Source organism: Seriola aureovittata, chromosome 1 (genome assembly GCF_021018895.1).
Source record: "Seriola aureovittata isolate HTS-2021-v1 ecotype China chromosome 1, ASM2101889v1, whole genome shotgun sequence".
NCBI classification, from domain to species: Eukaryota; Metazoa; Chordata; class Actinopteri; order Carangiformes; family Carangidae; genus Seriola; species Seriola aureovittata.
Window position 1 is genome coordinate 13,945,599 of NC_079364.1, and position 17,824 is coordinate 13,963,422.

The following is a 17,824-nucleotide window of genomic DNA, read 5'->3' on the forward strand; positions in this document are numbered from 1 at the left end:
CTTCCAAGACTGGTTTCCAAGTTTGTCATGAGGGAATTCAGATATGCTCCAAAAGAAAAGAACTACTTGATTTCTTGCAAGGATGGCAGTACCGGTGGTTTTTTTTTCAGCCATGCTAGCAGCATGGGCCTTGGGATGTCAATGCTGGCCAGTCCACTGCTTTGATCCAGACTGAAATGCCTCAACAACTCTTGAATGACAGATGTGTGGTCCTCGGAAGGACAAATCCTCATGAATGAAGTGATTCCCTCAATTTCCCTCTAGTCCCACCACGAGGCTGACGTTTGTGTTCTTTTATCGAAATGTCTCAATAACTATTGGATGCATTGCCATGAAATTATACAATTATATATTGCCGTGAAATACAGACAGACCCCCTCAGGATGAATTATAATATCTTTGATGATCATGATTAGGCCACCACTCTCCCATCAGCCTCAGTTGTATTTAGTGTTTTGTACTAATTAGCTGAACACCAGCAGATCAGCATTATCACTGTGAGCATGTTAGCATGCTGATGTTAGCATTAAGCTTAAAGCACCACAGGCTACCGAGCTTATCATGTATGAATACCAGAATAGCCTCTTCATCTACTTTCAGCAATGGTGCAGTCTCTGTTTGAATGTTACATTTCAGTTTTTATTTATTTCCTCTGCTTTCCTGCATATGCTTTTACATTCTCTTCAGTTCAGTTGTTGGTGAGCAGAGATAAAGAAATAGAACAAAATCAGTGCTGCAAACATAAGGGTACTCTTTTTGTCCCCCTCAACTTTCTTCACAACAAAGCTTGTTGGGAATCTCAACAATACGCAGAACTGATAATGGAAAATAATTACAATGAAAGGGCAATGCTTACAATAACAATATATCTTGACGTCACACTTACCGTCATCATAATCTTCCTCATCATCTGAGGTGTTGTTGATATAGTCAGAGCTGGAGTCATCATCAAGGCTGTCACCTCCACCGTGGAAGTCCGCCTGTTCATGGTCATCTTGGTCATGTTCATGTTCTGGCGTGGAGGGTGTTGCTGGCCGCTGATCCTCCAGTTCTGCATCTGCTTGGTTGCTGTACCGCTTCACTTCAACCTCTGTGTCTACATCCACGTCCGAATGATTGCGACCAATGTCTTGAGACTTGGGAGAAGAATATTGTGCCTTACAGGAACGGGGGAGGGGTTTCGGATCATGTGACTCTTTGGGGTAGCGGACTGGGCGTTGCCGAGGGGGGAGTGTTTTCAGATCACATGGCTCTGTAGGATGAGGGGTGGGACAGGAGACAGGGCCTGGAGCGGCCATACTGTTTCCTCCACTGGTCCCTGGCCTCTTCCTATGAGCCATGATTGGCGGCTTACAGGCCATGCATTGTTATTGGTTTGATCCTGGGAAACAGATAAAGACACAGGAGCACAGCTTTAGAGCAACATCAAATACAACTGTTAATATTCATTCATTCACAAGAGAGAAACATACTACAATAAAATTTAATGAAATAAAATGTTTGGGGCTAAAGACAGTAAGCTTTGACGCTTTTAAGACAACTCTTGTGTTTGTGTCTTGTGTGTTTCGGCACGACAAGCAAATTGATACCACCCTCATCAAAATGCCAAAAGTAGATTCCCTTTTTTCAAACACACATACTGTATGCAGTACACCCTTCCAAACATAGTGCTTCATTTATCTCCCTCACTCTTTTTCTACACTTTGCATACAGCTGCAACGTATTTTTAGTGCCTGACAAACCAATCTATTCTTGTAAAGCTCAATAGTCTCTGGTATTCTTCACAAACACTTTTGAGCCTACTTAGCACAACTTTGAATTCAGATATACAAGAGCGTGCTAAATATATTGTACGGATTCAATTTTACAATGGACACAAAGAGTAGGCATATTTCAACTTCCCAAAAAACTAAGGAGACACTGCCACACAAAGAGTCAATACTTAAATCAAGGTCTTCTCCACATACCTTAGGTGCTGCACATGTGCACTCTTACCACTGGGCTTTCAGATGATCAGTAAATTAAAACTCTTATTGATTCTTTTGTAGCCTGCTAAGTGAGAATGGTCAGTCTGGGAAACTATGAAGACTACTCTTTGCAAGACCCGGTTAAGTAGTGCAGGTGAGACAGAAAAATGTTTCTTATACTGTGGTTAACAAGTAGCCTGGTGTATGTGATGAAACTCAAGGAAATAAGTCCCTGGTTTTACCATCTTCAGCTCTAAATCATCAGTAATCAAACTGTCGAAATCAAGGCCAGCCTTTTCCAAAACCTTAACCTATATATATTTAATAATAATGCACACGAGGACCAGGATGGGATCATCAATTAACACAGACACCAAAGCAGGTACAGTTAATTACACAGGGATTTTAAAGGTGCAGTTTCCCCTTAGTTGTGTAAACAAAAGGAGAAATAAAGAAAATGTAAAAAAAAAAAAATTAATCAATGTCTGTTTCCTGAAAGTAAGAATCCTATTTTATCCAGTATTTCCACTCTTGTCTTTCTGTAGTTAAAGGGTGTAAGTTGTCTTTTCCATGGAGTGTAAACAGTTTACATTGTCTATTAAAAATGTAAATAGTAGGACTTTTCTTTTGCTTACAGCCATTTAGATCTTCAGAGGGTAGATGTTACTTTTTGGCAAACCTTTCTCCAAAATAATGTGAGAAAAACAACACATCAATACTGCAATCCAGTACTCTTGACTTCAAATGCACTACTTTCTCCCAAAAAGGTTCAATATATGGTATGGACCACACCAAACGGCCAGTTTTACAAATACATGACCCAGTCAAAGGAACAAGAAGATATTCTTGCATTGGTTATATTTACATTCAGGAAGCAAGAGCAGCCCAACTGTGACAAGTGAGATCAAAAATATTTTATATCTGTATTATGCTTACTTTCCCCGGTACAGAAAGTTACCCAAACAAGATAAAGGTATCCTATAAATCACGAATGACATAAAAAAACACATGCAAACCAGCATCAACAGAGACAAACAAACAGATTACAGGATTAGACCCATAAGAGCACATCTGTGTTAGTCATACTGCATTTTAACAACCAACTAAAAAAGAGCAAATGTTCTGTGTATTTCTTTAAGTCAAGCGCACCTTCAGTGCCTTGTCATCCATTTTGTCCCAATCCCGACTCCGTTGTACCATCCAGTTGCCACGAACAACTGCCTTAAGAAGGACCTTGTTGCTGCTTTCCCCCATTTCACTTCACCATAATTACATTTTCCATCACCAGCCATTACACTGGTTAATTACCTCTGCACAACCTGGCACAAACACACAAATACAGAACGGAGCACACACCCACACACACACACACACACACACACACACACACACACACACACACATGCGCACACAGTAGGTTGTTCCTCAGGTAGCCAAGTCAGGGGACTAAGATTACACGTACAGTCAAAGTCCATGTACTGGGCTGACTGGTTCTAAACAACACAACTAGCATGGAGGTTACTGATCACAGTATTTGTAAATGCACACGCAGACACGTGGACACCCATGTTCAGTACACCTGATGAAATACAGCAACATGTACATCTGATGAAGCAATTTGCTCATCATTTAAAACAGCTCACAAAAGGTTTTCCTTCCCAATGTTTGCCAATCACTTTAAAATGACCTTCTTCACATGATGCAAATCATGTATCTATGAGTCTATCTCTTACCTGAGGTCCTGAGCTGGGTTGTGGTATACAATAGCACTGGGACCTGCTGTAACAACGGCCCCATCCTCCCTCCTTTCCTTCCTCGCTTTACTCCTTGCTCCTCCCTTCCCCCACCAGCTGCTACACAGCATGCACCTCCCTGACTCCACCCTCCCTTTTTCGTCCACATTATATCCCAGCATCCTCCTTTAGAGACCCAGCCCCGCCCTGGCCAATTCCCTAGAGCTGAGGGTAAGAATTGGTAACTATGGGTAACTGCATCCCCTGGGGATTGATACCCTTTGACCTCCTCTTTGTTGCCTTCCTAGATTCACAAGCCCTCATTTTCTGGTATGGTGTTGCCCGACTGTTGCAACATTAGTGTTTCACATCATGTTTTTTGATTTTTTACATTTTTCATGAGTGCCAAAACAACTGACAAATGTAAATTTTGAAATCCTAGCCAGGTGGCTTTTCCCAAATCTGTATTTCAGATTTAGTTAATTGAATTTGCATGCATTTGTACACAAATGATAATGCCATCCTAACAAGACACCCACCAGATCTGCCCCACCTGTTTAGCACTGTTAGACCAGATTGAGAATGTTTTATGACATACAACAAGTACAACCATACTTCTGCACAGAGGATTTGTTAGCACTTGTATGATTTGTTTATCTATTGTCTATTTACCAACCTATCCATAACCTCAACTTTAACTATATGAGCACAATCATCCTCTACAAAAGACTAACAAATTTGTTGTGTATTATTTGGGATTTCTTTTACATTTTAGGTAATAAAGATACCTATAAAGAAACCTGTAAAACATTGCAATCCTTATGCACAAGTATTTTTTATTTCAAACAGCCATTAGTGCTTGGAAATCTACTGGGATCTACTTGGAAAGTAGATCAGGAAATTTATTTTTTAGCAGCTACTGAAGCTGCAGGGGAAGAAAAACACAATGCCTTGCTCATGAGCATGTCCGCTTTGTTTCACTGCCAACAACCAGATTTTCCCACCTACTTTAGGCTCTTGGTGATTTAAGGACAATATAAATTTGAAAATCCTCTAATCCAGCAGCTGGCAGTCAGGTGCCATTGAGCCATGTGTGACCACACAGGTGGCTCTAGTGAGTTCAACACAGGGGCTGTTGATGCTGAATTGCTGTAGAGGGAAGTCAAATCAGTTATCTCCCCTATTGCAGTGACCTACAGTTTCTCCGTATTTTTCACCTCAGTGTTTTCTACTCTTCTTTGACAAGCAAAACACCAAGGTGAGACAGAACTTTACAGAGCCAGTTGCAATTATTTTATCACATTCATGACATATTCTCAATTTGTTCAGAGATTAATGACAAACATAGTAACACTGAAATGGTTAGCTAGTATGTTTTGTTCAACTCTCTGTAATCTAATATTAGAGTTGAATTCAGACTACTCACTAGTAATTTCCTCTTTCCTCAATGTATGCGAATATCTGCGGTCAGTTGGAGCCGTAGTCTCTGTGGTTTGTTCAACTTGAAATAGGAAATATTAGGAAACATTAGGAAACATTAGGCAACATTAAGCAACATTAGGCGATGTTAGGTGATGAGCTAACCTTGCGAGGCAGTTGAATTTCTTGCAAGCCAGAATCCATCTTGCCAGGCTCCAGGCTATTCACTTGTGGTTTGGACCAATCAACGTCCCATGAGGAGCAACTACTGCTACAGCTACACTACAGCTCCTAAAGAGGTTAGCGGAGATGCTGCTGTAGCATCAATTATATCAGAACTGGAGAGTATTTCTTCATCAAAAGAGCAAAGAGTAGCCCTGAAGGCTTTTCTCCATGGTAAAGATCTTTTTGCTCTTTTTTCAACTTGCTCCACTGGTAGTGAAAAAAATGGGAAGGATGGAGAATCTGACTGGTTGAAGTTAGCTCGTGTAGACGGTGATAGACAGATGGTTCATCCAATCCTCTGCCAAGTATTTTTTTAAAACACCTGCCCTTTTCCAAACAGTTTCGAAGCCTTCCCAGATGGTTCTGTGTAACAAACCATCTGGCGAGTCAGGTTAGTGATGTGAAGCAATGCAGACGGCCTTTGTCACAGATATCTGAAATTGGCTTTGACCATGTCTTTCATCTAATTTCTAATTAGATGAATTCATTTTACCAAACTGACATCTTTTTGCATCTGTTCACGTCTTAGATAAATCTGAGGGGTTTCCCAGTAAATTTCTGATATAAATTGCAGAGAAATTGTGGATTGTAACTGTAACTGTCTAAATTAAATCACAGGAGTTTTTCCTGAAGGATGGTTTTATACTTTTTCCCCTTCCCCGTCCACCCTGTGCTATTGTTGAGATGCATAGAATTGCTTCTCCCTGCTCTACAACTCTTTTTAAAGATTTCTTTGGGTTGTTAAGTCTAGAGCTGCCAGAAACTCTGTCAGACTCAACTTGAGGATACTGCAATTACATGGTCAGCATCTTAAAGCCTAAGTCACCAGGACGGCCCTTCTTCCACTTTACTATGTCAAAATAAGTCCTGTGTGAAGACGGTCTTATATTGTTGGGGATTTCTCCTTACATGATCTCTAATTGCACATGGCCGTGGATGTCAGTTTAAAAGACTGTATCTGAGTGAGTCTCTCCTGGACAGATTGTTTCTCTGCCTTCTTCCTAATGTATGCAGGGATATGCTCCAGCCCCATGGGAGCCTGAATAGAAATGGAGAGGCTAAAGAAAATGAATCAATGATTGGCACAAAAAGAAATCAGAATCCAGCTAGCTCTATAACTGTGTACTTCTTTCTACAGCCCACCTGCACCTGCACACAAACACACAAACAGATACACACACATACACACACAAAGTGTCTCCTACATAAATGCGCTGAAATGTAGGCACTGATTCAAGCTGTTACCTTCATTACTAAAAAAGGCTTGACACACAAACACACACACACACATCAGGCACACTAACAGCAGAATACCAGCCTGCCTGCCTGCAGTATCCCAATTGTCTGTTTTGAGCTGCAGCTGGGGACCACTTGTGCAAGGCTGTCTCCACGGACAGACCTATTCATGTCTGCCACAAAACACTTCAGCTACAGTAAGATAAAGCTTTAAATTACCCTCAGACACTCCCCTTGTTTGCCAGACACATGTATTAAAAGTGTGTGTGTGTGTGTGTGTGTGTGTGTGTGTGTATGGGCCTAAAAGCAAGGCTGAGGAGAGGACAGAGGGCGAGTCTGTCCGAAAACAGCAGATGGCTCGGTCAGAGTGTGGGCCTCTGGAATACTAATGTCTCACTGCCTTGAATTCTAAGTTATGACCTCTGTTCACACCAGTGCATTAGACAATCAGACTTCAACAGAGAAGAAGAAAAAGAAGAAGACGAGAGGACAGGACTGATGACAGCAGGAAAGAACCATGAAGACAGACGAGTATCAGACATAACTCTAACATAGCAATTTAAGTCTTCTTTAACTGCAGTAAGGCAGAAATAAGTATCTCCAATGAATCCATTAGCATATGAATTAATAAAGCCTATTAGGGTGTGGGGAAGTAATGATCAAAGTCATTGAGGTCTCCAACATTTCAGGTGCGTGTAGGCGTGAAAACATGAAACAGTAATAACCAATCTCTGACACATCTACTTTTTAAATGTTCCCCAAACTGTGTTTCTTCCAGGGCTGGGCAATAATTAATTTATGATATCATTTATCAGCTTTCACTGGAATCCTATCATGGTGATGTGAACATACAAAATTAACAAAAAGCACAAAAATTTATGTTATTAATGTTGTGATATTAATTTCAGTCAATATATCATAATAATATAATAATTTGAAATCTTGTGCAAACCTAAACCACATTCAGATATGGCTATTTTCTTTATTTTCTTCTAATTTCATTTTTTAAAGTGATACTATGAAATATGAATCTCTGTATTTTTCATGGTCTATTTATTATAAAATTCTAGCTCCAAACATGTTTTGTGTTGAGACAATCTGCTGCTCTGATCATTTTAGTCATTGATCACAGAAATCATTTTCCAAAGCCTAATTTTTTTAAATGTTTGCTGCAGGCTCAACTGTTTATTGTTCATCAGTCTTGCTTGTCATTTAAAATGGGACTATATGTGAGCTCTGTGGAGGAGTGGGAGAGGAGGCAGCAGCTTACTGGAAAGATGGAGCACCATGTTCTCTGTTGTTTCAAGTTCATTTCAGTACTGATGCATCCTATAAGCAAAAGGCAATTGCAGTTGCCACAAAGGTAAACTTTATTAGCTGCAGCGCTAGCTGGACCACTGGCCTCTCAAAGTTACTGACCCCTGAGTCTTGCTCTGTCTATATTTGACTTTTATTTTCTTGTTTGTTTAACCTACATGATGATTCTTCCGATGTTTCTACAAAACTGAGAAATTCTCTGCATATACTGCAAAATACCTCGATTTTTTTTTCTGCGTGATGACTGAATCACAGCTTTTTTTCCAGCCGGTGAGGCTCAAACTTTCATGTGGCATTTTCTGCTCTGTCTCTGATGCTTTTTCTGTCTTTTATACTTTCTTTCATTTTTTTGTCTGAGGTCTAGCCAGGTAACAGGTGTCACCAAGACTCTGACATCCAGGTTCCTGACATATATAATACACAAAGAGTTTTCTAAACACAGGTTGTCTAAAAATAAATCTAATTTGGTTAACGAGTTTCTGCTCATTTGAACGGTAGACTTGAAAACACTATTATCATTTGGACCACTGTTTTTTAAAAAAAAAGTTGCAGTCATTACTTTACATAGCCTTCTAGTATAATACTTATTATAACTTGCAGCTGTTTTGACTGACTGAAAGCGAATGGATTCTGCTACTTCTGCTAATCCGGAAGAATTGATTACCAAAGTAACCAAACATAAGCTACAAGTGACCATAAGGAATATAAAAGCAATATTTATGAGCCTTTGCTCTGAAAACAAGTCTCCAGTTAAACAGTAATTGTTGATCTCTGCTATCCGTTGTTTACCCCTTGGCCTCACATAACCTTTTAATGACTTTAATAAGAAAATGGTAGGGTCTGTAAGGATTCAAGTAATTATATTTCGTGATATAAAAATTGTTCCTTTGTTTGAAACCTAATAGGTTGATGTAATATGCATGAAACAATCACAAAATCCATCAAAATTCTACATACAATTGTACAACTTTTAACTGTTAGCACTTACAATAATACACACTGCTATGATTTTGTGGGTGTCTATATGTTCAGTTATTGTGGTCTATATCATTACATTATACATTGTCACTCTATGCTGGTTTTGGAGTTAAATCTCACCTGTGCTTGTTACTTAGTTTTCACAATGAAAGGAAAAATTGAGACCTGTGTGCTGTATTTAAAGTTAAAAGCAGACAAACAGGGATGGGATATGGAGGAGTTCACTGTGAGTTTTGAGAGAGAAAGTGGGAATGGAGAGAAAGAATCTTCACTATTTCATATCTTTTTTAAATGAAGACCTGGCTACCTGCTGCTACAGAGAAAATTGCTGTTTCACTTGAAGTGTCCTTTCTGCTTGGTGCTCTCTCTCTCTCTCTCCCACACAATCAGACACACTTAAAGATAAAAATATGTACAGAACTTACAATTTCTTGCTTTTAAAAAACTGATAACACACAAAAATGCCTGGATAAATACACATCTGTTATAGCTGTTCCTTTTCTTTATGGATCTGCAGGGATGTAATGGAGAATAAACTCATCCAAATTCAGTTAAACCACATTTAATATGAAATTCTTTATGGCTGATATAAATTCATATTAGACATCATATTAGTATTGGGTTAGGTGTAAATCATATAATATAGGGTCTCCAAAGGCCCACAGCGCTTTGGCAGGTGTTCAGCATCAGCTGCGGCTATCCTGAAGTCACTGCTGTTCTGCTTCTCACTCAAGGCATGCTGGGGTAATCTGCAGCCAATTGAAAGTATGACAAAATGATGATGTTACCAGCACCTACGTTTTCCTCACAGTTTATGCTTTCACTCTTGTACTGTACATCCTTTGTTCTTAGGGGCCACCATACAAGTAGAATAGTCAATTAAAATGGTGAACAGTATGAATTAAGAGATAGAGCAACAGATTTGTCTAAAATATTTATATAAATCAGTCACAGTGTCAAATCTCTCTATAATCACTTCTGTGAATGTAGTGCATTTGCATTTCGTCCCAAACAGTCAACAACAACAAATATGAGTCAATCACAGGACCTGGCATCTCTACAAAAAGAAGTGTGACACCAGGTCTGAATCAGTCTTTTGTCACAATGATCACATCCAACTTAGACCACATCCTGCCTCCATTACATGGCTCATTATTAAACAATAAATTCCGTTTTATTTACTGTATTCATTCTGGATGGGGAAAGGACTCTTTTAATCTGCAGCAGAGAGGCACTGTGTCTGCCAGACTATTAAAAATGTAAGACATTAACTCTTTGGGTTTAGAATTATTCTGACAGAGCCCAAACTGGGAAAGAAGCAAGGCTTGGTCCATTTAACTGAAATTTTCACTATTAACCAAAATGGCCCTACTGAATTCTCTTCCACTGGAGGTAGCCCAACTGCAACATACCCATTTCCTAATGTATCATATTAATGAAGCATCTGTTAGAAACTAAGGGGCACATCCAAGCATGATGGAAAGAATCTGATTGTCTGAGACACCAAGCATATAAAATATTCGATGGTCCGTGAAATAATCACTGCTGCCAATCGTCTGTCATCTTTATTAGGGTCAGCTCTGATCACGTGATCTTGTAAACATTTAACTGTATAACAAATTAAACTACCCCTACAATATTTCCACATCATTAAACATATAGTATGTTGATAAATTGTGTAATAACCTGACCATGCTGTAATGCGGCTTGTAAATAAAGAATAAAAGCACTATGAGAGAGAGAGACAGAGAGAGAAAATGAGTTTCCTCTCAGCTGTCTCATTGAGATTCAGCGTTTGTTCTCCTTACAGCCTCCTACTCACTTCAGGACGACAACAAGAGAGCGATGCGGGAGACAGGAAGGAGAAGGAAAGCAGAGACTTGGGGAGCTGCACGAATGGCACAGGACCACAGAACGCATCGCTTGCTCCCCCACAAGTCTGCCTGCCAATGTCCATCTCAACACTTCAAGCACAACACCAGAGACACACCCTCCTCCTTCACCCTTGACTGTTACCATGGTAACTCTTTGTTTTCCAGTGCAGTCTCTCAGAGGAGGACCGTCTCAGCCAATCATCAAATAACCCTTTCTACAGAACAAACACATGCATGCACACACTATTCAAACAATACTACTGTGGTTATCCAGCCGTTTTTTTTTGTTTTTTTTTTAGCAGTTTTGAAAAGGAAACAGAATCACTTTTGATGTTAAGTAAATTTGCTCCCGCACAACAGATGAAGGCAGAATGAATCCACCAGACACACATTTTCCTTTTTGAGTGGCTCAGCATCATTGGACACTTTTTAGTTTCAAGAACGCAAACAACAAGTGTCCATACACATTCACAGTGATGTAAAATAGGATCCAAGACAAGACTAAAGGGGAGACCCTCCCCAGACCTGGATAAAGCTAAAGATATTACGAACATTAAGGTGGAAAACAAAGAGGTGTATACAGAAACTGTTGCTGTTCTTTTGCTTTGTTGCTGTGTGTTTTTCCAATTATGTTTGGTGTTTTGTTTTTTTTATCTAGGGAGGGCAATGACAATCAGTCCCCCCCCCCAGATTCCTCTGGAACCATCATAGGGGTGAAATTTTAATTTATCAAATACTTTTGTTTATGACCAAATACCTGCAAAATTAATGACATTCCCATCAGGCTCAGCTGTATCTGTTTAGTGTTACTTAAAACATATTAGCATGCTAACACACTAAACCCAGACGGTGAACTTGGTACCTGATTTCATTACATCTGCTAAACAATGTTTGCATTGTCATTATGAGCATGTTAGCATGTTGACCTTATCATTTAGCGCAAAGCGCCGCTGTGTATAAGTGCAGCTTCAGAGAGCAGCTAGCATAGCTTTAGAATCTTAGGCCCCTACTTTGCTATTGGCTCAGGATGTGAAACACAAACCGCTTGGGGGCACTGAGGTTATTTGTTCAACAGTTTTAGTATCTTGGTGATTCGCCCTGAACCCAAGTGGGGGGAGGGCCGCGGTGGTAGCCTACACTGAAGGCCTTTCCTTTACTCTCTTTAAAGCTGTCTTAAGACAGCAGGTATCTGTTTCATCTACACTCTACAATTGGAGTGATGTTGCACACTGTTAAGACACAAATAGCCATGACATACGCTGGTAAAATTTTCTGCAACAAGCAATACATGTAGATATGAGTTTAATGTAATAGACACTATGTAGATTACATTTTACAGTGGTGCTTCTACTTTCATTTCATATATGGCAGGGATGTGGTATTGAACTGCAGATGGTTATCATATGGATCACTGCAATGTGAATTAAACATACAGAAAACATAATGAATGTAGGATCCTCAACATGTTCACAAACATTAATTTAATTTGAAAAGAGATCTGCTCTTGGCAGGATATTTAAGCTGCTGTTAACACATTTGAAACTCTGCACATCCCAGACAATTATCAGTGTCCTCTGAGGAAAAGTCTCCACAGGATTGCAAAACTGTCAGTCTGTCATGACCTGGACAGTCCTGTGTTTACAGGGAAACAAAATAATGAATGTGACTGGATATGACTGTCACAGCTTCTAACACGACTTATATTCTTTCTGATCACACCCCGTATCCAAGTGCACTACAGGTGCCACAGGCAAGCTTGGATACAAAAGTGTGTGTTTGGTACGGCAAAGTCAACAAATGAATAAAGAACAGCAGGAGATAATACTCTGTTAGCCTTTTTCAAACCTGTTGAATGTGGCTGCTAGATACAACCAGAGCAAAGAATCACCCAGGTTAACTCATCCGCAAACACACACTACAGTCTTTGGGCTCTGAGGCTGGCCAGGTGGACCATGGGGGTAGGTTGGCCTACATTTTAAGAAGGAACATGAAACACTGTGTAAAGTTTGCCTGGCGACAAGCCCAGCTTGCAGAGAGCTAAACACAGCTAAATGTCCCCAGAGGGACACAGATACTGGGGCGATTTCACAGGGTTTAATTGAAACTGTCGACTAGGTTTGGTTACTGATGAGAGGGAATGAGTGAGTGTGAGACAGATTAAAAGTTATTCTAATATGTAAAATGACGAACTTGGGGTAAAACAGTAAAAGCAGCCCTGATATCAAGGCTGCTCTAACTGTTTTACACTTGCTGCTTTAACTGTTAGTGATATCACACTAACACTCATGTGGATGTAATGACACACTCACACTGCTCCCTCCCTGCCAGGCTGAAATCTGACAACAAAATAAATAGATACTAATCCAATATCCAAATAAAAAGGGAGGGAGATAATAAAGATTATGGAGATGCAGCTAATTAAAAACAATGGATGTTTGTTCTATCTGATAAAATGTGGAGTGAAAACATTCATCCACTATTTAATTTTGTTCAAAAGGGGATTGTCAATTGTCTGTGTGTGTGTGTGCACGACTTTCTAAGGTTATGTGGAAAAATTTCTGTTTGAAACTATCTTTCTGAGGACATTTTGGTAAGGGGCTAAGAGGGAGTTCAAGTCCAGACGAAAACAGCACAGAGTACATAAATCTCAAGAAAATGAGAAGTGAGATTGAAAAGTTTTGAAAAGTGAAATTGAAAAGCAAAAAGTTTTTTGTTTTTTTTTCTGAAACTTTCTAATCAGTAATATAAATAATCAGCATTAATGGAGTTATGACAAAAGCTTAACTTAGGAAAACAGATACTGTTATTGTAAAGTCTTGTTGCAAAATGATGTTTATTCTATCAGTAATCTGAGACTAAACAGTGTACATTTTAGGCTGACTACATTTTCCTGTACGAGGTCTTACTGCACTTTCAAAAAGCCACAGTAACATTGATTTACACTTTATTTATTACTAGAATTCCAGACTTGTTGCTGTGATGGTCAAGTCATAATAGTGGGATATTAGAGGCTTTTGTACAGCTGGCAGTATGAGCTACAGTTATGATTAGTTTATCTTTTCAATGAAATTCATTAAACACAGTCAATAATCTTGATTTTTCTATCCCTGCTGACCAACTGACCTTTTCTGTACATCAGCGAATAATGATAACATGAATTTTGATAGATGTATTACCTTTTTAAAATTCAATAATTGAGATTTTTGGGTTTTTTGATGAATGGAAAAAGTAATACTGTATATCTGAAGAAAAAAAAAATAGCAGGTGGTGACAAATATATATAAATAAATAAACTTCATATTGTGTGACCCTCAGGTCTAATTAGACTAATTATGAAACTGTTATAATACTGCAGAAAAGAATTTATACAACTGTCATAATGTTTACTACATTTCCAGGTTTTTGTCTCTAGTGTGGCTTCCACAAAATCCTAATTCATACTTAAGACAAAATATTAATAGTTCCAACCCTTGAATGAGTAAAACCGTAGAAAGAAAAGTCACAGGATGAACAGTAGTCATTTTATATTGTATATATATTGGCAAACAGCAAACAGCTAGCCAGCAGAATGGACAATACCATTAACCCATACTGGTCTGCTATCCTGACCCGACACGAGCTTTCTCCTCAGGCCTCTAATCCTCATTCTTTGTCAACTTTTAATCAACACCAGTTATTTCTCAGCAGTCTTCACTCTCTTAACCTCTGTCAGGTCCTTTCAAACCAGAACAACGGCAGCAGCTTGAAACTGCTGAGCCAGGTGACTTCTTGTTAATGACTGGCGATATTGGACGTTTGACAGCTGCCTCATAATTGCATTTAGACTGGACAATGCACCACAGTATCAACTCTATTCTTCAAGAGTCAGCTCAGATATCAGACCACGGCAAAAACAGTGTGTACTTCTACTCCCACAAAGCTGTCTTCCACACTGACAGATCCCTAAGAAAAATGCTAATAATATTCATTGAATGTGGTGATGGTCATTGTATTTAGTGACAGCACAGAACAGAGCAAGCAATATTGGGCCAGGAAATATCCCCTTATCTTGTTGAGAGACAGACAGGCAGAGCGGTAACAGCCGGGCCCGCTAATGCAGTTTGGTTGCAGGCACATGAAATAACTTCTGGGTTCGGTCAATCACACAACCCCTCAGGGAAAACAGGAGGAAAATATTCATCAGCTTTCACATCACAATTGAATACACACTAACACACACACACTATAGTGCACACTCCATCAGCCCTAGCCTGTCTTTTTCCACATCTATACATGCAAACAACACACCAAAGTGCTGACTGTAATTAACTGTAAATTGAAAACAAAGCATGCTTGTTGCCCAGGTATGTTTGCCTCTCATAAAAAAAATGCTTTACCTCCACTTTGCTTTGCAGTGATGTGCCAATCCAACCTGCACACGTCTGTACGTCCTGAAAGTAAACCATGAGAGCGTGCTCGCTGCTAAGCTTTGTGTGAGTTTTTGTTTGGTTTCAGTATCACTGCTGGCCAGCTGACAGGCTGAGGATTAATCACAGAGACAGCGCCTGCTTGGCCACACAGAGGAGCTGCATGACTCCTGACAAGAACAAAAGACAGACAAATGGACAGACACAAAGAAGCTTGGTTTTGATAATCAGTCTGGTCCTGTGTTGCGCTGACATTTTGCTTATCTGCGTCTACACGAATGTGCGTATGTGTGTATTTGTTTCTTAGATCTGAATGACAATGTGTGCTAGTTGACACGGTGGCTCTAGTTTGTCGCATCGGGCTGACTGAGTGTGCTGTGTGCATGTGTGTTCATGGTTGTGAGTGTGAAATTGTCACATCAATCCTCCGGAAGCAGTGGCTAGTTCAGAAGGGGTTGTCACACCTCCCAGCATCCTTTACGCTTTACTGACCCCAAGGGAAACACACAGAGTCAAGCTGGAAGATTGAAATCTGCCCACCTCCACTCCACACACACATAATACATGTCCTAATGTCCCAGAAGCAGCTCTGTATGTTTTCCGCATTCCCCAGCTAGTGTTCTTTTATACATTCAAACTTCAAAATATAACAACATCTATTCATGTGTGTTGCATAATCTATAAAGGTTTTTTTTTCTTTTTAAGTGCATTTACTTTTGAGAGACAGAAAAGCCATCTGTGAGTCTCTTCATATCAACTATAAAGCTATGCTAATGAGGCTGGGGAATTTTTTCAGATGTGGAAGCTTGGAGAAAACAAGGAGACAATAATCATAGCAGCAAGTGCAGTTTGACAGAGAAGGCAGGGCTGCTGTAATAATGTATGATTCAAAGCTATTTTAAGATTGTTAAACCTAGATTTCTTTGGGGAAATCTCACTCACATCGCTCAGTGGAAACTGTGCCAAACAAGAATGCAGTCAGAGCTTTGGCTTGGTAACAAGACTGGCTCTGGCTCGGTGTTATACCTAGACAAGGTGGGAGAACATACATCTGTTCACATTTGGTGTCATGACATCGGCTCTGTTCCTATTTGCCCTGGTGAGTGCCAAGGCAACACATGCCATCATCCAGGAGTAGACCTTATCACATGTATCTGTAGATACATCTCTCTTTCTCTTCTATCTCAGTATGAATCCCCACTGAGTCAAAGTAAGACGTTACAGAGACTTCATGTCACTTTGTCATTAAAAACTACCAAGACTCACTTTGAAAGAGCAAAGTCACAAAATGGTCACATAAAATTTTATGCTGATTTATTAAGTGAATAAGTCAAACTCTCTGGAAACTTAAAAAGAGGAACAAAGAATAGAATAGAGGTATTGTGAGGTTCTTAGGTGCAGCCAGGCACTTTTATTATAACTGGGAGGCTGACTGACTGTCAAATTATTACTTGTTTAAATTTTTCATAGTCATTTGATTGAAATAACCTTGAGAGACTGTTAACAGGCCTCATAAGCTGCTAATTGACCAATAAGCCTGCTGTGAAAAAGGTTTTCGATCTCTGTGACAAGTGCAGGTATGTAAGCTGATGTTGATGATGTTGATGTCATGAATTTGATGCTAGGGTTGAAACTAGTCAGCAGATTATTTTCTCAGTAAGTTGATTAATCAGTAAGTCAATAAAATGTCAGATAAAAATGAAAAATGCCAATCAAAATTTCCAAGAGTCCAAGGTTACATCTTCAAATGTCTTGTTATGTAAGACTTACAGCCCCAAACCTAAAGACAATAAGTTTATGTTCATGTAAAACAGTAAAAAGAAGAAAATCCTCACAAATGTGAAGCTGGAACCAGAGATTGGTATTTTGGCTTGAAAAATGGCTTTGATTGTTGATTTATGTGTCAATTTCTTTTAGATTAATATAATTACTACTTACACTACTATTAACTATACATTTGACCATAGTTACACTAAATATATTGTCAAATATATAGTAAACTTAGAGTAGAATGATAATTAGTGACCAGCAGCCAAGGAATTTTCACCTCTCTCTGTCAGTTGGGTTAAATGAGAGTGATGACATTTTTGTTGCTGCGAGGAACTTCCATCTTAACACATACTGACATTCAACTCTTGCCAAATGTTCCCTCTCCATGCAATATTTCTAGAAACATAATTATATGTAGGCAGAACAGCATAACAGCCTGTCCAATTCTGTTCTCTGTGCAAGATATACATGAATGCACAGTAAAAAGGAAAGGTGTGATAACTGTTTGGTGGGACAGAGAAAGGAGGGGGGTTTTGGAAAAAATGCCGCAGCATACTGACAGGAAATTAAAAGGGGACTATTGTATGTGCAAAAATTAGTGTAGAAAATGTGAGTGAATTAAAAGACACCAAATGATTTTTGCAGTATAAACAGGACTAGCTCAAAACCTAGTAAATGGCTGGACCTCATCGCAGATTATTGGCATTTGTGTCAGCCAGTTTTAGCCTTTTATCTGTTTGCTTCTCTCTTACTCTCTGTGCTCACATATGCAGTATTATAATGCAGCAAAATAAAGGTGTTCTCATTTATATGCTTTTCTGTTTCTGTTATCAGAAAATGGAACAAGCGTGAAATAGTGACTGAAACGAGGCCTATTAAGACAACATGTTAACCAGCAG

General features: G+C 39.3%; 1 protein-coding gene across 6 annotated transcripts in view; it reads right to left on the reverse strand.

Annotated features, from left to right (window-relative positions):
* Positions 1–17,824, reverse strand: part of apba2b (amyloid beta (A4) precursor protein-binding, family A, member 2b) — a 62,829-nt gene that overhangs the window by 23,646 nt on the left and 21,359 nt on the right. For 5 of the 6 annotated variants that reach the window (XM_056388427.1, XM_056384394.1, XM_056385226.1 and 2 more), the window contains one exon: positions 887–1,381. In XM_056388427.1, the coding sequence (XP_056244402.1) occupies positions 887–1,361 (475 nt within the window). In that variant the 5' untranslated portion in view covers positions 1,362–1,381. Of the gene's footprint in view, positions 1–886; positions 1,382–3,700; positions 3,805–17,824 lie in introns of those variants that run through there. The other variant, XM_056386787.1, reaches the window with a different exon arrangement.